Genomic DNA, 19,705 nt, shown 5'->3' with positions numbered 1-19,705 from the left:
AGCAAAGTCCACCTCCGCGGAGGAGCTTAGTACCAAAATACAGATCCCAGTCTAGTCTTCCTGGCGCTGGGGAAGGGGTGGATGTGGATTCCCTCTCCCCAGCTGCCTTGTCTCCAAATAACACACCCTGAGGTATTTTCAGCCTTGACTCCTACTGGAATGAGCATATGCAATCGTACTCTTTGCCTGTGTGCCTCTGTCTAGCAACCTTCCCCAATAATTTGTGAAGCCTTTGGCCAATTTTAACTAAATTTGACAGAGGAACAGATGGCTCAAAGACATTAAGTACCTGCAAGTCTAGTACAGATAGGCAGCCAGGTACAGGAGAGGGATTCTGCGAGTGCCCCGCGGAGGAAAAGGCCACATAAAAATGAGATTCATTCTCATCTGAACCTCAGAGAATCCACACAGCACAAAGCCTTTCCAAACATCCCCGCCGCAGGCGGCAAGTCATTTACTCCTACTTGGACCAAAATGAAGCAAACTTGTAAGAAACACGGCTTTATTGGTTCCCGTGCCAGCCAGAGGATGGATTTTGCATAGAAAAGCAGAGCCTGCGTGACAACTTAGACGAAGGAGGAAAACCAACCAAAAAGGAAACTCAAGTTGCTGCTGACACCAAGGAACAGCATGTTGGAAACCTTGCACTGAACCCAAACACACACATCTATCCCAGGGTCTCAGACCCTGCAGCTGGGGCAAGGGGATGGCTCACACGCCGAATTTTGGGTGGCTCCACAGGGATTTATTTCTTGCATCAAGGGAGGGCACGCAGCACAGCAGCTCGGTGGCGCCGGGCTGGCGTGGCACGCTCCCCGCCAGTAATAGAGCTGCTCATCTATTTCCCATCAACGTATCTTTTTAATGAAGGAAGATGGCTTTTTAATAAATAAAACCTTGCACCAAAAATAGCTGCACGGTCATCTATAATCCCCTGAAAACTTAAAAAAGGCCCCAAGTCAAGACGCAAAGCACAGAGTGATAGTTCGTGGCAAGGGGGGCGGTGATGGAGTAAGGCAGCCGTCCCCAAATCTTTCGCAGCAGGAGAAATGCACGGCACCCCTTCTGCACATCCCTCCCATCGCCAAAATAACCTCAGATGCATTTTGCAAACTAATCCTTACAAATTCCCAAAGCTTAGGCAAGTACTATTGTCCCTGTTTCAACACGGGGGAAGAAAGAGGCAAAGAGCAGCCAAATGACGTCACCTGCAAGGGCGATGCCAGCGGCGCGACCAGGAGGGATGATGCAGCAGCCCCCCGTGCCCTGCCTGAGCCGAACGCGGGGAGGGATTAGGCACCGAGCCACAGGGCCACCTCCCCTTTCGTGTTTATCAGCACCATCTCCCCTTTCCTCCAAGTAAAGCAGATTTGTCCACAAAATCAGCTCCGGGTGGTGCAGCCTCACCCAGCAGGTACAGATGGGCTCGCTGATCAAGATGAATCATTTGGCACATTCAAATGACCTGGACGCAACCGCAGAATGAGCTCTTGCTCAGCGACTCCTCCACGGCTGGGGCATTGGGGGAGCAAAAGGAGAGGAGCCTCCGAAATAGGGAGGACCCACACATCTGGCCCCTCCGGCTCACCTCCCCCCTCCCCACCAAGGTCTGGCTTGTTCCCTTCACCAAAGCCCCCTCCCCGCTCTCAGACAAGGTTAATAGGGTAGAGAGAGAGCATCTGTTTATGAGAAGGTTATCAAGTGAAAGGCAGTAACGCAGCCTCCAAACCAGCTTTTCATAGCCTCTTACTTATTATTTAATTTGGCTCCAGTACGTGAAATTAAGCTAATGGCTGTTAAGTGGTTAAGGCACGCACATTGTCCATCTGCCGAGAAGGCTCCGGGCCGTTGTTCTGTTTCAAAGGCTAAGGAGGAAAAATAATATGAGAGTTGCATGCTGTTAGTTTGAGAGCTCATAAACGCATTTTCTCCCTCTTTCCCCCGCTTTTTTATTTCTTTTATCTCCAGTGCTTTGCCTGTTGCAGCATTAGGAACTTCTGGAACGCAAGTTACTGGCTTTGTTTTTTTGTCTTTTTTTTTTTTTTTTGTCATTGCTGTTGTGGTGGTTTTGTTGGCTTTTTTTCCTTTATATTTTTTTGTAACTGAAGGGAAGGGTGAGCCAGCCGGCTTCAGCAATGCCACAGCCACCAGCTGTTGCAGTCTTCCGATTCAGGCAAGCAAAGTGCAGCATCCCCCATTTGATATCAGCTGCATTAAGCACGAAACCCTGAGCTTTTGTCTCTTCTCCTTGATACCACGACTGGCAGCCTGTCTCCATCAACACAACATCATCTTTGCAGTTTTCCTTACACACAATCTGGAGCACTCAACCCTTCCCCACCTGGACTCCTTGCTGCATTTAATGAGTAGTTCCACACATACCACGGGGAACGCATGGTTTCCTACTTATTTTAGTCTTAAATGATGCAAGCTCAGGCTGGAGCTCCTTCTTCCCTTGAGTCTTGCATACAGCCAATGCCCACACAGATTCTCGGGTGTCTCATACAAGAGTTGAGCTCATTCTGTTGTTACTTCAGAGGACTAACGAGGTCTCTTGACCTCTACCTGCCTCTTTTCATGGGAGTTGTAGAAATGTAACACCCAGCCTTCTGAAAAACCTGAATGAAATCAGCCAGCTGATTCACAACAGTTAGCAGAAATGGTGAAGGGGGAAAGGGGCACGTAGAAGAAGAGAAATCACCCACACCTGGCTTCCATGGATTCACAGAGAAGTTCTAAATGACTCCTAGGCAAGTGAACTAGTGACAAAGTGGCTAAACTGCATGCAAAACCTGCCGATAAATCCTTAGAAGATCATCCCACAGATACCAAAACCCATCTCTACAGTGACACTTTTTTGTCCCTTGGTCCCCAGGCGCGGTATGCAAGCTCTGCCTCACCTACAGAAGGACAGGGCTTCACTGCTGGATACAGCTACCGTACGGCTGGACCTGGGTTTAATCAAAGGAGGTGGGATGTGGAAGGATCACGGGGCATCGTGAGCATTTTAAGCGGTTTTTGGCTATCTCCCCAGGAGCAGGCACCTGGGATTGTGGCTGTCCATCCCCCCAGAGGCTCACACTTCATTTGTCATTGGCATTTGCCCTAAGGAAACTGGGACTGACACCAAGGTAGCACCACGGCTTGGTTGCTCCGTGGCATCGGCAACACGGCGGTAAAGCCGGCAAGGCACCGGCAGCGATGCTCGTGCCCCAGAGCCACGGCTCTCGGGGAGCAGCCCTGCCTGCTGCAGGGGCTCCCCACAAACCACAGCAGAAGAGAAATCACTTTTCTGGAGAGCAGCCCTGGGGATGAGCAGGCTCCGAGGAGGTGAAGTGCAGGCAGGAAAGGGAAGTGGCCCTCAAGCCACGGCAAAAAAACAACAACGAACCAGCCAGAACCCGGCTCTCTCCTCTAAGTAAGAGCTGAGCCGTCTCCCGGCGAGAAGGGTTATTTATGGGGACACGAGGAAGGAGAAGGCAGCTGAAGAGCATTTCTCATTTCCCTCCATTACTGCAACAACCCCACTTGAAATCCAACTTTATTTCTTCCTTCCCAAGCCAGCGAAAAAAAAATAAAAATAAAATATGCCGCAAACAAAGTCAGCCTTCCCTCCTTTGTTATCCTCCTGATTTTGCCAGAGGTTAGCGGGGCTGTTTCAGACTCACAGCAGGAGAAACAGGCAGCAGTTGGCACCACCCGGAGAAAAGATTAGAGCATTTACTAACGGGCTTGTCCCCCCACCTCTCCCCAAAGCAGCCCCCGCTGCTGCTTTGCCAAGGGACCGCTTTTCCTGGCTATGGCTACGCTATCTGCAATTGCCATCTGCACCAGCTCCCGCTGGCTTTATCCCCGTGTCCTGCCTCTCTCGACAGGTATCTGCACAAATTACTCTCCTTATTGCTGTATCTATCTTTGTTCATTAGCCCTGCACAAGATACATAAATATATATACACACACACACACGCAAATTCAGGCTCTGTGTGCACAGAATGCAAGTGTGCTTGGGGGCGGTTGGTGATAACGCTTAAAACCCCCAAATTACCACCCAGCTATTCATTACGATACTTGTCTCCTGGGTTTCTGCTGAACCTAACCCAAAACACACCATCCAGACTCGCCTTTTTGGGGAAGAGATGAGAAAAAAAACAAAACCAAAAAATAAAAAAAGGACATTAAGCTGAGGAGGAGAAGCTGCTCGCGCTGCCTGACGCGAGGATAAAGCGGCTGTAGGCAGGAATAACCACCAAAGCGGGATGCTCAGCCCATGTCCTGCAGCTCTGCACCTGCTTGCACTGACAAATAAACGCCCGGCGTGCAAAGCTGCCGGGGATTATGGAGAGAAGAGCGGGATTCACGGAAACTTGCCCAGATTTGGCCGACCGGTGCAGAAAACTTTCGCTGGTACAGCAATCTCCGTCGGTGGGGGAATGAGCTTCGGCAGTATTTTTTTATGCTGGCAACCCCCCTCCTTTGACACATTTATGCCCGCACGGCTGTACTGTTGCCAGTCGTGCGTATTCCCCTCGCAGGCTGGTAGGAGCTATTAAGCTATCCTAGCAGAAGTCTGACACCAGGAGAGTTTTGTGTGAATAGCATATCCCAGCAAATCTGCAGGATAGAGAACATCTAAAAATCAGGTTAAGGGATAAATACTGACAAACCCCGTCTGCAGAAGAGAAAGCGTTCATTCAAACGCTTGCACAAACCGGAGGATTGCTACGGTTTTCCCCCAAAATGATGCTGAACCAGGTCGGTGGCGACTGAGCTGCCTGGAAGACCAGGAGAAGGAGGTGATTCCCAAGCTGAAGGACTCGTGTGAACCTCGCCAGGGTTTTACAGACTCTTCAACCTCCACCAGGAGCGTGGGGGGCTTCCATCTGAATTTGGGGGAAAGCTGGCAGGGCAGGGCTTGCAGGAAGCCTCCTTCGAGGAGTCCTTCGCGCTAACATGCTGCCAGGGAGCATATGCAAGGAAGAGAAGCATTACAGCGCTTTGCTTCTGATCATCCGTGTTTTGAAGGGTTTTCTTGGCCTTAGTCGCCAGCAAATTTGGCAAGAGGTTTCCCAAGCACTGAGCTGGCAGTTGTAGGGAAGAGGGTGGCTTTATCTAAGACATAAAAATCCAGGGAGACGGCTTTGAACTAAAGCTGACAGAGGAGAAACGTGAAAGGAAACGTCCTCGTGGGCACAGCAGCTGCTTCGAAGGCAGCAGGGAGAATCTGTGGAGATGAGGATAAGCTTGGAGGAGAGTTCTTCCCAGGCTGCAGAATGGCAGCCTGGAAGAAGGAGAACCGAGGAGGGCAGGCTCCATCTTTTCCCTCTGATTGCTTTAAGAAAAGGGAGCTCTGACCCCCTCCTCTTCTCTCCGGGGAACGGTGAAGAAGCCAGAGATGCTCAGAGCCTGCAGCCTCGCCGGTGGGATGGGGAATTGCTCCTACCCCTACTGGGATCCGCAGCCTGGGTCGCCAAGGGGAGTGATGGATGAAAGGGAGGGAGAGGGGGAGGAAGCCGCGTCTTCAGGCTCTGCAGCAGCAAATGGCCTCAACGATTAAAACTGAGTGGGCAGTTGTGTATCACTCTGGATCTTCTGCCTGTTTCATCACTAGCAGTGACTCAGGAATATTCTTCATCGCCCTCAAGCGAGGATATGATCATTTTCTGCCACTTGAGATGAAGCTAATTTTACAGCAGCTTAGAGAGAGATGTCATGTGCTGATTTCTATACTGCCTGCATCACACATCAATGCAGCACAGCAAGGCTATAGGTGCTGACTGCTGCAAGTTATATCACCCGATACTGGGAGAGAAACGCCGTGGGCCAGGGGAGGGTGGTTTGGAGCTGTAGGGATCCCCCATGGATGAGAGAAGAAAAGCAGTACCGGATCAAGACTTCCCAGCGAAGAGAAAGACAACAGCATCCCCTCTCCAGTCAGGTTGGTTAGGAGGAGAAGCATCCAGACTGCCTGAAGGTTTTGAATATGCTCCTAATAGGACAAGCGTGCTGAGCAAGACTGATGGGCTCAAAGGACAGATCTCTCTGCTCAAGTCCAACCCTGTCCCGGAGAGACCAAATTTACCGAAACCAAAGCCTGATGCACGAGAAGCCCACGCTCCAAAGTGAAAAGCATTTGCAGTGCCAGTGCCAAATTGCTCCCTTGGCGCATCAAAGCCCAAACCTGGCTGGGCTGCCCATCTCATCCTACTGGTGCTCCCCACGGGGCTGGGACGAGATGGCAGAGGAACCGGTGCCACCACCAGCGCCACAGCTGGACCGCCCAAGGAAGGATCCTGGCTGGCAATCCACCAGCCCTACAGCCACATTCAGATGGGTTTTCTTGCTCGCTGATCGGGCCATTTATTTATATTCGAGATGCAAAAGCTGCCTTCGCACCAGGCTCTGGCAATGCCTCGCTGTGCTCCCTGCGCGAAGCCACGGTCTCCCAGCCACCGGCCGGCGTGCGATTCCTTGACAGCCCTGGCTTCAGGAGCTAACTGGCAGTGGTAGCTGCATTTGCAGGGGAAACGGAGCGGTACTGCCAGCTTTTAGTGACAAAAGGAGTGTTTATAACAGGCGCGGTGACAGCTGTCCGAATGCCACATTTATTTACAAAACGTTAGTTAAATTACTGACAGTTGGCGCTGCAAAGGGAAGCTGCGAGGAAGAGCTGACATCTCCCCATCGCACTAATTCGGCAGCCCCGCGGCGCCTCTCCGCAGGCTTCCAGCCTCCCTCCCCACCGCGGGCTGCGGATCCCTTGTGCTCAGGACACAGCTCCACACCTTCCCTTCCCTCTGAACCTCCGAGGGCTTCATGCCGCAGCTCCCACCGACCCCGGAGGGTCAGTCCCAGCAGGGTGGGTTAAGTTTCTCCTACGCGATGCATTGCCACCAAGCCTTCGGTCTTTTCTAGAAGGACCATAGAGGATATTTATCACCCTGTGATCTCTTCAGGCCTTGGCCGCCTGTTGAAGCTACTGAGGGCTGTGCCACTTGAACGGACGGAGGTCCCCAAGGGGACCTCTGAATGGCCAAACTGTCCGGCATGCTGCTTTCAGACTCATAGAGGTGTCTGAGGTGAAGGGCCCCATGTCTCGCTAAACAAAATCAACTGTCTGCACGCTGCTGGCTTGAAACCAGGAAGGAAATTGCAGCTGCTGTCCTCCACGAGCCAAGGACAACCAGAGAAATTTAGGAGCCCCAGCTGATGTGCAGCACTAAAGGCATCTTCCTCAACAACCACCTTCATGACGAAGCGATAACAACCCAAGGCAGGATTGTGACCTTCTGGCCATGTCCTACCCTGCCACAGAATACAAACGTCTCGAGAAGGGGGAGGTTTTCTTTAATTTCATGGGTACATGAGTCAAGGCTAACGGATACCTTTTGCTCTTCGTATTTGTAGAGGACTAAATCACATCACTTAGACACACACACGCCATCAGAGCATGTCCAAACTGCTCCCTCCCACCGCTGTCACATTTTGCCCTGGCTCCCACACTGGGCAAGTTTGCTGAGCAAACAGGGTTACGATGTGCATGGGCCAGCCTGAAATTTGGCCTTGGAAAACATATATTCAGCATCAACTTTGCCTGATTCGAAGCAGAACAGCTCCTCCTTTAAGGAGAAAGCAACAGGAGGGATGAGGTATGATGGGTAAACGGACTCCAAAATGTAAAGCAGTTCAGAGGTGAGCAGGGAAAGACTCTTTTTTTCAGCTAAAGGGAAACTCCGTGTAGCCAGAAATCCTCCCCTTCCAAGACTGAATGAAATCAAAATCGCACTATTTCCTATAAGACACTTTTAAACCTAAAATCTCAGTTTAGTTCCATCAGAGTGTTTCCTGTGCAATCTGACAAGGTGCTTCAATGAACTCAAACACACATTAACAGAGAGAAATACTGGTTTTCCAAACCCAAACCCGCCTTTTTCCCAACAAGGAAATTCTAAACTCTTTTTAGTCAAGGTCCGCGAGAAAGAAATGGATTGTTTAGTAAAAAGATCTATTTCAGAAATAAAAAAACCCAACTATTTTCTTACGTGACAAATGGTACAAGCCTAAAATTTTTGAGTAAGAGTATGAGGAGCAGGTGCTCGCCTAGCTCCTCCTGAACAGCGATGCAAGAAAAGCACCAAACCCTCAGAGACTTGGAAAATCCTTGCTCGAGTTTCCACCTGGGTCACTTTTCCTTTGAACTCATCAAGAGCTTTGTACTGGCCCATAAGAGAGGAACAGGGACGCAAGATAATAAAGATCATCCTGGGATAAAGCCCTACGCCTAGAATTTGGAGGACTTAAGGGTAAGAACGCAAACACGCCTTCAAGCATTAGGGCTGTGCCTATCTGTAGGTCCAAACCATCTTGGGATTTGGAAGTGGCTCTGAACCTGGAGCTGCCCTCCTCTTCCTCCGTACCTTTGAGAATTTGCTTTCCGTGACAGCTTTCTATTGTGCTTCTTATTAGAGACACGTAAGAAACATAAGCCTGAAAAACACACCCGGTTTGCTGAACAGAGGATGTGAAGCTGGGAAAATAATGATCCCACCATGGAGGGAAAAAAAAAAAAAAAGGGGGGGGGGGGGGAGAAATCAGACTCAAAAATCCAAAGTAATGAATGTTTGGATCATGTCCGGGGCTCTGCATGTGTCTGATAAAACAGACGCAGGTGTCAGAGCCATTTATGGTTGCAGGCGCAGAGCCGGTCAAAATCTGCCATCTCTGGGAAAAAAAATCTGTGATATTTCACCAGCTGCTCATGTTGGAAGGTGGTTTTATTCCTTATTTACTCTACCCTCATTGACATGCAGAGCCGGACTCGCACGTCTCTTGTTTGACCCTTGGTGTCCTTTCCTATTCAGCACTCTCCCCAATGGTGTCCCCACCTTCCGACCAGGCTCAGCTCTCCAGACCTTGTCTCCACCTCCCTGACACTAGCTTTTCCAAGAGAGGATCCAGCTGCAAAGCCAAGTTTGCATTCAGCCTTTCCATACCCACCCATCTGCTCTTCTGCCTCCTCGCTTTGCATATAAGCTAACGACTTCCTCCCAGCACGACTGCTGGTGGCGAGAGCCAACACCCCTCACCACCAGCTGAAGAATCCTTACGTAAAGCAAGATTATTAATATATTAATGATTAAGATGCATTTGGCCTTTCAGTAGATGCTGCAGCAGCCAGGTAGCTAAGCCCAATTCTTGGACTTGGTGCCTTCACAGCCCGGCACCTCTGGAAAGTAAACCTAAGGAGAGCAGGAGGTATTTCCCCTTGGTTTTGTAAAGGTGCCACATGCAACAACGAGCAACCGCTTCCTTAGGAGAGGGCTTTCCGCATTGCTATTCCACACACAGCCCGTTAACGGTCTGCATATTATAGCAAGATGAAAACAGTGTCTTCCAACCCGATCCACAGTCCATTACAGTTAGGGTAAAGACTTGTGGTGACATTAACGAGCACTGGATCTGCCCCTTTGTCGGCATAAATCTCTGTTGCATTGGTGGGATTGCATTTCGCCATTCGCTTGTTTGTTTGGCTCTGTGTTCTCATTACAATTTCTATTAGCCTGTTCTCCCACTGATGCGGTCGTAGATTAGTTCCTTCCTGATTTTCCCCTTTCCTCCTGAAGGAAAATAAGGGTGGCTCAGCTCAAACTGGCAGGTTTACGTGGGTCTGGGAGGAGAAAAGAACAACTCTACTACATCAAGAGGAGGATTTTTCCAACAGCAGAAGCTGGAGCAACTCCGGCGAAGCCAACAGAGGGACAATGACTTAGGCAAACTGAAGATGACCCACATCCCCGACCCACCACCCCTCATTAACACATGCACGGAGCTGCCAGTTCACTGGCACAACATGCAATGCCAAGCAGCGTTGTGCTCGATACCCAAAGGGCTGTGCCAAGGCACAGCAGGGCAGCACGGGGATGGTGCATCAGAATGGCCAAGAGCTAGAGATGAAGCCGGTTGCCATCCCTTGGACTGTCACCCACAAGCACTTCGGTCGGAGGCTTAGGTTAGCTCGTGGTCGTGATGAGAGCAGCTTCTCAGCAGGGTTTGGGGCTGTGAGGATCCCCACAGTTGGGGGTGGCACTGCTTTTGCTGACCCCACTCCCTGATTTTGCTTCAGTGCCTATCTCATGATCGCCCACCCACCTGCAGTACCACAACCATGGACTACATATCCCTGCAATGACAATTCTCTGGCACCTCTGGCTAAGAAACGCTCACGGTAGCCTCTTCAAACTCCAAGCAAGAGGAGGACACCAGTAGGTATCTGTGGTGCCCTCCAGTAGAACACTCTTAGCGTTTTCCCTTACAGAGGGATGCATCCTGCCACAAAAAGATTGCAATGCAAGCAGATGACTCGCGGAGCCAGCAAAAGGAAGCGTTGCAATCGCCGCACACGAATTTATAGGACCTAGAAGGGTGCCTAATGTCACTTGAGGAGTCAGTAACAGGGCCAAGAACTGAATATCCATTTCACAACCCTGGCTTAACGATTAGAAATGCCACCCAAACAACCCTCCAGTGGCCACCTGTCACCTGCAAGGCTGCTCTGACCTCCCTTCCTCTGCCTTTCCTCCTCCCCCATCAGCCTTTCCCAGCCCAGAGGAGCTGGGTATGAGTCCGTCTGACTTAAAGCTTGCCAGAGCCGGTAGACTGGAGATGCTTAACCCTAAACCCTACGATGGAGATGACAGCTCCAGAAAAGCACGCTTGTCCCCTAGGAGACCCCAGCCCAGCCAGCTCCAGTGAACTGCAGGCAGCAGCTCTACCAGGAGAGCTATAAAGGGAAACCCTCCTCTGGCACAGCAATCAGGAGCTTGTCTCATCTCAGATGGAAATTGCACTCAGGGAAAAAAAAAATAAAATAATCCATGCATACGACAATTTTTTTCCCCACTTTAAGCTGATTCCATCTCTGAGATGGGAAGAGAGGTGGCGAAGATTTGCTGACATGTCACTTTAGCAATAAACTCCTCTTTCAAAAACATGCCATCGCAAGCAAAGCAATCGCCTCGCAAGCTACAAACAGCCGTGAGCATCGCACGTGGGCACTGCTCGGGGCTCCTGCAGCCCCTCGGATGGAAGCTCTCCAGCCACAGGGAAAGAAAAGCCTGGCTAGAGAGGAGAGCCCAGCAGCGATGGGAAGGAGGAGAGAGGCAGGAGTGAAGTGGCACCAATGGAAATAGGGACTCAGTCCCTAACCCTCAGTACTGCTCATGTCTGCACCAATTTCCCAACTCAGGCCACAGATGCAGGAGAATATGCTCCCCCGCTTCTTCACCTAAATAGAGAAGGGGTCACCACAGCCCTGAATTTATTCCCTAACATTCAGGAATAAAAAGGAGAGAGGTTTGAAAGAGGTGAGCGTGCTGGGTACGGAGGAAGTCAGGAGAATCAACTTTGGTTAATATACAAGTCGGCAGCTTAGCTCCATCCTCACCCCATGCCCGCAGGACCGCTGGGGGCTGGTCCCACCCAAGTGCTCAGAAATCCTTCACTGCTCAGTAATCAGGAAGAGCAAAATAATTACCCCTTGGCCTCCACAGGTTGTGAGCCCAAGCTATATCCCCCCTGGTCCGGGCTTGGGAAGTGAACAGGGAAACAACCAGGAGCTTCAGTCCCTGCCAGGTGAGACTCTGAAGTAAGTAACTGTAGAAGGATGAAAACAGGGGGGACTGGGCTTGGAGACCATCGGAATGGGATGAATATTTCACAGGAATGGCGTGCCACAGAGCCGAGCCCTGGGGAGCGTGCTGCTCCAGTAATAAGGAGTTTGGTGGTTGTGCTAGGATGCGGGGAGCTGGCGGGGTTGGGCAGGAGCTGCAGGGCTGCGATGAGCAGCGTACATCCCAGCGTGTCCGCAAGGGCACCGGTGGGTGGGAAGGGGCTGGCCTGGGGTTATTGCAGCTCCGACCACCAGCAAGGGTGGGAGCAGGGAGCCTCGAGCAAAACAGACACAGGGCTGCGCAGCTACCAGACAAGGTTTAGCAAACAGACCCTTCCCTGAACAACCCCTGCCCTTCGTTGCTTCCCTTGCTCGCACCAGGAGCCCAGCCCCCCATCGCTCAGCCCCCGGGCTATGGGGATGGTGAGCACCGCTTTCTCCGGGACAGAGAGACAGGAGTGGGGTTCCCCTAGCAAGTTTTCTGCACTCATCGACTGCAAACCACAAAGCCAGCTGCCCAAAACCTCAGCAGAGAATCACCATCGCTCAAGCCCTGGCAGGCACAGCCCTGCCTCAGCGCTGGGGGGGGATACACAGCCTCCCCCGGACCCCAGCAAAAGCAGCCTGCTGGAACACACCACAGTGTCATCCATCCGGGGCCGGCCCCTTTTTTCAAATTACACAAGAAAAACACCAAAAGGCAAATTCCCGTGGATAAAGGAGGAAAGATGAGGCAGCAAAGAGTCATGGAAAACAGGCCCATTTCTGAGAAATACTCTTTTCTGCTTAGCAAACAAGCACTTTCTGTTTGCATCCGTCAAACAAACATGCTTGATTTTGTTTTGTTTTGCAGCCAAGTTATCATTTCTCCGAAATTATTTCAAGAGCACAACAGGGGCAAAATAAATTTGCAAAACAAGCTTAGGTAAACCGTGGCACATCCCAGTGGCAAAGCACACAACCCTTTTCAAAGCCCCAGTGGAAACCACGGGAAATATCAGGGTTAAATTAAAGAAAAAAAAAAAAAAAGAAGCTTTAACTCATGTTAAACTCAGATTTTACTTTTAGCGTGAATCAAAGGGGGGAAAAAATAAAGGCATCGCATCACCTTGCCAAGAAAACCAAAAGAGGAGCCTGTGAAAGAAGTGGTCCTCGCCCTGCAGCCAGATCTGCCCTCCATCTGCCCAGGGCGCTGGTAAATTCAGGGGGATACCAGCCTGTGCATGCTGATGGGAACGTCAGAGCCTCGCTGTGGAAAGCGCTGACTGATGCCAATTAAAGTGAAATCATAATCAAGCCATTTGTTTTGGTGCTGAGAGAACTGCTCTAAAGGTCTCAGCAACACCTGGACCTCGGTTCAAGTGCTGGAGGAAAGTTCAGGGTGGGTTTTCTTCCAGCATGAGCCGCTCGCTACTGGTGAGGGCAGGTGCTGCCTGGACATGGTGGGAGGGGGTGCAGACCGGCCTCATCCTCACGATGCGGCCTTGTGAGATCCAGCATGACACCCCAGCTCTGACCTTGGCACACACCGAGCCCTGGGTGCCACCCCAAGCGCAGGAGCAGCCCAGCTCAGGGAGCAATGCACCCATCGATAAAACTGCCAAGCTGTCGGACCCAACATCCACAAACCCTTTTCCAGTTCCTGCAGGTTTTACTGCACCCAGGAGTAAATCCTACCCCTCCTACCCCAGATGGTACCTCTACCTCAAGGTCTAAACTTAATTTAAATTTAATACCCTAATCTAAAGTGCTGGTCCCCGAAGCAAGACACATGGCTGTACCCTCCAGCAAACACCACGAGACAGAAGGAAATATCTCAGCATTTCTGGTGACTCTGGTCCTAGAGTAACTCCAAACAGCAGATTTACGGGGTGTGCACGGAGCAAAGCCTGCGCCCCCCTTACAATGGGGGAGTCTCCTCATGGCCTTCAACCCGGCTTCTTCCTCCGGCACCAAATGAGCTCTGCCCGGAGGGGCGGCGGGGATGGACCTGCACTGAGCTTCCTCAGCAGGGCACCACTGCTCGACAGCAGCTTTGGGGTCCTCAGCACCCCACCACCCCAGATAAACTGGCCTATTTCCAACCGCCGAGCCCTCTCAGCTTGGGGACAGGACATCCGAGTGCTTCAGAGAAGCGGCAACCTCTGCTGCTAAGTTTTCAGCTTGTTCTCCCTTTTGTTGGCTGTGAAAAACCAAGAAGGGAACCTCTCAAAACACCTCTTTTCCTTCCAAATCCTTGGCTGCGACTCACCATCCTCCCACCTCACATGGAAATGAGTGGGGAGATAAGAAGACGCTATTTTTTGCCTCTTTTTCCTTCCTGGGCACCCCTCCCTGACTGCCACCCTTGCAGGTCTGGGAGAGGGCAGGGCTGCTGCCTGCACGCTGGGCAGGAGGTGGCCAGGAGCAGCGGCAGGTCCACCAAAACCTTTGCGAGCAGCATTGCTATTGTGAACTCCTCCACAACAGATCGATGGTTATACTGGGCTGGGGCTGGGAGGAGAGCAGGCAGGAAGATTCGCGCTTCCTTGATTTCTTCCTCTGGAAGTGTGTGGTTTTCACATGCTCTTCCCTCTGCTCCTGCCACAGTGCAGCATGACTGTGGGGACCAGGACCCACTGGGGGATGCAGCAACGTAGTTGCCTGCCAGACTTACCGCTCCCACCCCAAGACAGAGGGAAAATGCCCAAAAATGCTAGCACAAAACCCAGGCCTCCACCTCTCCGGCTACCAAACCAGTGCACTGAGCAAGCAGCAGCAAGCCATTAATTTCCAAGAGCGATGCCCACTCTAGGGGCAGGACAGCAGGAACATCATCTGCACAGCAGGAATATCATCCACGCAGTTTGCGCACCCCAAAGCCCACGTGCCTATTCTCCTGGGGCACGCTGGTATTGATGAGGCACCCGTGCAGGGACAAGGACATCCCTTGCTACCAGCCTGGCTCCCCAGCTGAACTGGGATGCGCATGCAGCAGCTCTGGGGTGATGACAAGCCACTGCCATCCCTCCCCAGGGCCACCTCCCAGCGGCAGGATTTGTCCCGCTTCCCACTGGCCCCCACCGAGAGAAGGAAAGCATCCCTCCTGCTGACTCACCCCAGCTTTCCTTTGTTCTCCACCAGCACCGGGCAAGCAGCTGGTGCTGGGGCACAGCACCAGCACGATCGGTGCCAGAAACCTTTTGCAGGCCCCCACCAGAGCGTGAGCAATTTGCCTCCTTCCAGTAAGTTTGCAGAGCCCCCGGTGCCCATACCACCTCGCTGCTGCCACCCTCCCATGTATTTTGCTGCCCAGACCTCCAGTAACCCAAACCCATCCCTCTTTGATACCCCCGTGGCAAGATCTGTAGGATTTTTCGGTGCTTGGGAGAGCCCAGCAATTCAGGACAGGGAAGGAGCTATGTTTTTCTTTTCAGCCAAGCTCAGCGGGGCAAATTCCTAAGCAAGACACCCCATCCTCCACCCTTAGTCACCCGTTCTCAAGCCTCTTTGCCCAGTCGTGTCATGACGCAAGACAAATCCAGAGGAATGGCCACAACACAGCTCCCTCCCTCCCTCCCTCCCCGGAACATGCCAGGGCTGGGGCGGCAGGCAGAGAGAGGCTGCAAACAGCTGAGTTGCAAGAAATAAATAAGGAGAGGATTCATGTTTCCAGGGGCCAAACGCAGCCCATGGTTTAAGTCTTCCCACCGCTTGAAAAAAGAGACTTAGCTGAAATTCCTCCTTAGGTTTTTTTCGTCCTGGCTTGGCCCTGCTCCACTTGCTGGCGTAAAGCTGGAGTGCGGCTTTCACCGCACACACCCAGCTGGCCCCGCAGATGTTAGTGTCACCTATGCAACGCGCCGGTGGAGGAAAGTCACTCCCGAGCATGCCGGAGTTGCAAGCGTCGCTTCCCAGCGCTGCAATTAAAACCTGGCTTTTTATTTTTAATGTCCCTATCAAACATCCTCTGGGATGACTGCGCCCATCTGCTGCGAGGACAGGGACGAGTATCTGGGCATAAGATGTCCCAGAAGTTACAATGACCAAAATCACAGTTTCCCTGGCAGCCCCCACACCCCTCAGATCGCTGCTGCAGGCGGCAGGACCCCAATGCAATGCCCGGCCCCACATTTCCCCCCACATCCAAGAGTTAATGCTGGCAGGGAACAGCAAGCCCCTGCCTCTGGAGCAAGGGGGTTTTTAAGGAAAGCAGCATCTGCCTTCCCTGGAGCCAGCCCCATCCTGCACTCCCCTCATCCCAGCAGGGCTGGACCAGGGAGAAGGCACAAAACCCCAGCGGGGGTTCAACAACTCCCCTTCTCCCCAGGCTGGGTTGGTTTGACACGCGTGAAGGCACCCCTGGCACTGCACCCCAAGAGCGGAGCGATGTTTACCCCCACCAAACGCAGCCGAAGTGCCCGAGCCACGACTACCGACAGCAGGAGCCGAGCCCATGCCCCGCACGGGTGTAGGGCAGCGGGCCAAGAGGGAACCGCACTCCCCTTCTCTCATACCCCCAGTAACTTTCCCGAGACGACTGGGATGGGGGGGGGGGGGGGCCGAGCCAAAGCCCGGTCCCCTGGCACCCAAACCTCCCTCTCACCTTGCTGCCCAGCACCCATCCTGCACCGCCAAGCGACAGGATGCATCCCCCGTGGGGAAACCGAGTCACATCCCCAAAGTCGCCCACCGCCCTCGCCGTGCACCAGGACCCCCCCAAGGCAGAAATCCAGCTGCTCCTACCTGAGCGTGGCACTCTCCCCTTGCCGCACAGTCACGTTGTCCATAGCTTTGGGGAAGGTGGCATCTCCGCTGCGCACGGGCACTCCTGCGGGCACAAGGAAGAGCAGCCTGAGACAGAGGACGACTAGGCACCTCCAGGGCAGGGCTAAGCACCCACCGACCCCCATCCTGCGCAGCAGTGACTTTTCCAACAGGCAAAATCACACCCGACAAGGCCACCAGGAGCGAAAAGTGGGGGGACGGGGGGGGGGGGGAAGAGGAGGGAGGGGGTGCGTGTGTGTGGGGACGGGGGGGAGCAAAACCACCGGGGCGAGCGATGCGGAGCTCCACGGAGATCAGGAGAGCCCCCGGCAAGGCAGCCTGCGAGCACTGAGCCTGCCGAGCGGCATCCGGAGGGAGTCCCCAGTATCCTTGGGTGAGGGAGGAGGACGGGAGGGCCGGGGGGGAGGAGGAAGAGGAGGAGGAGAAGTGGCAAAGGTGCTGGACGCTGGGCGAGCCGGCTCTTCCCGGGAAGCAGTCCGAGGCTCACTTGGGCGAGGAGGTGCCGGGGGAGCCGCCCGGCTGCACCCCGCTCCCGCACACTTGTCCCGAGTTCGCAGCTCCCCTCCGCAGCGCGGAGCGGGGGCAGTCCAAAAACCAGGAAAAACCAAAAAAAAAAACAAAAACCACCCCCGGCGCGAGCTAGCAAAGGGGTCCAGGCGCGAGAAGGCGCAGCAGGCAACGGCCTCGGGGTGCCGGCGGCTCCTCTCCCCCAGCCCCGCGGGCGGGTCCCAGAGGCGGGCTGGTCCGGGCGGGCTGCAGGATGGGGGGCTGGCAGGACGGCGGGGGGGTGCCGGAGCCCCCCGGTGCCGCTCAGGCGCAGAGCGGGGCGGCCGGGGCGCGGGGGAGCGGGCGAGGCGGCGGCAGCATCCCAGCCCCGCCGGCGCGGCTGGCCGGCAGCATCCCTGGGCGGCGCGCAGGCGGACTGCCCGGGGTTGTCATGGCAGCGGCTCCATCACTGACCGGCACTTTGGCTCCCGCACACCCGCACGCACCCAGCACCCGCACACGGGCGAGCGGGCGGGGAGCCCAGCCGAGCGGCGCACACTTCACACGCCAGCCCGGGCGAAGGACACCCACTTTAACCCCCGCCGCACCGCGCTCCTCGGGGGATGGGATGTCAGGCCCCCCCCTCCCCACCCACCCCCTCCCTTCCCCGGCGTGCTTACCTGCACCCAGCACCGCACTCCCTCTAACATTTGCCCTCCGCTACCTCTCCACCGTCCCCTCCCCAGGCGGCAAAACCACTATGCAGGAGGGGAAACTGAGGCACGGGACAATTCCCCCCCCCCTAGTCAGGCAGGTGGTGATGAGGAGAGGTGGGAGCGTGCCCTCCCGGTCCTCTGCACCACACAGACACACAGCATGAGCTGAAGTGGCAAATTCCTCCCCAGCCGCAAGCAAGGTCCCCACGTACTTTTTATCAGCTCATAATTTAACAAATATCGCATTTGCTTACGCCTAGTAATTCCTCCTTCCCTCCGCTAGCGGCTAAACCCATTAATATTTCCAGGCACAGTTTCATGCTGGTAAAAGGTGCCGGGGAGCCATCCTCAGAGCACAATGTCCTGGAGCCACCGAGCAAATGCAGCACCAGCAGCCGAGCCACAGCTTTTGGGGTGCTGCACCCCTGGAAGCCCCCTCCCCCCCCCAAACTGTAGCAGCCCAGCCTTAGGGGAAACCAGGCCTCCTCCGCCCGCTGTCCCCAGTGACTTCTCTGCCATGTGGGACCTTATCCAAAAGTCCCCCCCTTCCTCCCTCCCTCCCTTTCCCACCACGTGCTCGGCAGCTCTTACACAGCACCATTATTTTGTTTTGTTTTGTTTTTTGAAAATGCTGCCAACCTGAGCGGGATTCAAACTGGTGACCTAGATGTGAAAGGATCCATAGCCCGTTACTAATCCCTGGAGTCTCCGAATCCCCTGTAAACTACTGCTTAATTCGCTAACTGTGCTATTTAATCTCTAAAACATTATGAGCCGTGCCGGGCAGAGGAAACACTCAATCAAATAAAGCTTTATTATTATTGTGCGTGCTGATAGGTCATACGAGAAGGGGATTGCTTTGCAAGTCTCTCGACTTCTTCCTCTTCTGGAGGCTCTCTGCTCCTTGAATACCTATCCTAGGTCCCCCTGGAGGGGAGAGCAGCTTTCCCCAGAGCTTGGCAGGAGGAGTTTAACCTCTGCATCTCTGCTCCTGGCCAGCCTAGCAGGGGAGGGGTAAAAGCCTGCCTTCAGCAGATCCTTTGGGCCCACAAATTACACGGGGGGGGGTCTCTGAAACCCAACTGCAACAAGCCAGACCATCAGCGGTAGGGTGAGATGCCTCTTACGGCATCCTGGCATTGCACCAGGGTGCACAAGCCGGCAAAGAATAAAAGACACTGCTTTTGCTGATTGCTGCAGCATCCAAGCACCCTCAGTGGGATGGGGACCCTGCCGTGCTGGTGGGGAGCACCCTCGTGCACGGGACCTGCAAGCCATCGCCACGCTCATCACGCAAGAGCTTGCTCTCTCTGCGAGGCTGCTCTTTTGGATGGGCAGAGACCACCTCCTGTGTCAGCAAAACCAAAGGGATTCCAATAACCACAGCCAGTTAACCTTTTAACACAGCGTTCAGGCCCAGATTGCCAGAAGCATCTTAAATCACGAGAGAAAGCGCCTGCCTGCACTGGAAGCACGTGAGGTTGGGGCAGAACGTGACCCGCTGAGCAGCTTCAGCCCTTGCAAAGGCTGAATTTGGCCCACTGTTAGGAGATCATCAGCATTGTTTGAAAATCCCAGGGAATTTAAAGCCAATATCGCCGGCTCCTGCATACTAAAGCCCAGCAGAATCCCTGGTCTATCTCCCCGTCTCCAGCTCTCCCTCTCTTGCATACATACAATGTACATATAAATCAGCCTGTCACAGCTCGTCTCTTTTCTGACAGCTGTAATTGCTTCAGACTATAAAAATATCTATAGACAATAAACACAACGCATGAAAACAGCAAAGAGAAAATGAAATCAAGGTTCCTTTAAATAATTCAGTTGCTCCAGCAGCAGAGGAGCCAGCAACTGAGTCCAGCTGTGAAGGTTCAGCAGCAAGAGAAAGAGAGCTTTGTAGCTTCCTCTGGGGATGAGAGAGTCTTTTTTTCCTTCGTTGGTTTTTGACCACAGCAGAAGAAGAGTCTGCCGTACACAGGCTAAGCTACTTGCAAAGCAGCACCTATCCGAGCACGAAACACAGCCTCTTGCTTTCAGCTTCTTCCCTTTTTTCCTACTTATCTAAGAGTT

General features: G+C 53.4%; 1 protein-coding gene across 7 annotated transcripts in view; it reads right to left on the bottom strand.

The window, feature by feature from the left end:
- Positions 1 to 19,705, bottom strand: part of LOC130141715 (protein CEPU-1) — a 361,301-nt gene that overhangs the window by 126,745 nt on the left and 214,851 nt on the right. For 3 of the 7 annotated variants that reach the window (XM_056322849.1, XM_056322843.1, XM_056322847.1), the window contains exon 2: positions 16,392 to 16,476. In XM_056322849.1, the coding sequence (XP_056178824.1) occupies positions 16,392 to 16,435 (44 nt within the window). In that variant the 5' untranslated portion in view covers positions 16,436 to 16,476. Of the gene's footprint in view, positions 1 to 16,391; positions 16,667 to 17,599; positions 17,619 to 17,889; positions 18,019 to 19,705 lie in introns of those variants that run through there. The other 4 variants (XM_056322848.1, XM_056322850.1, XM_056322846.1 and 1 more) reach the window with 4 other exon arrangements.

The sequence above is a fragment of the Falco biarmicus genome, chromosome 20 (genome assembly GCF_023638135.1).
Source record: "Falco biarmicus isolate bFalBia1 chromosome 20, bFalBia1.pri, whole genome shotgun sequence".
In the NCBI taxonomy this organism is placed as follows: domain Eukaryota; kingdom Metazoa; phylum Chordata; class Aves; order Falconiformes; family Falconidae; genus Falco; species Falco biarmicus.
Note: the sequence above shows the minus strand (reverse complement) of the source record. Positions and strands in the feature narration are given on the sequence as shown.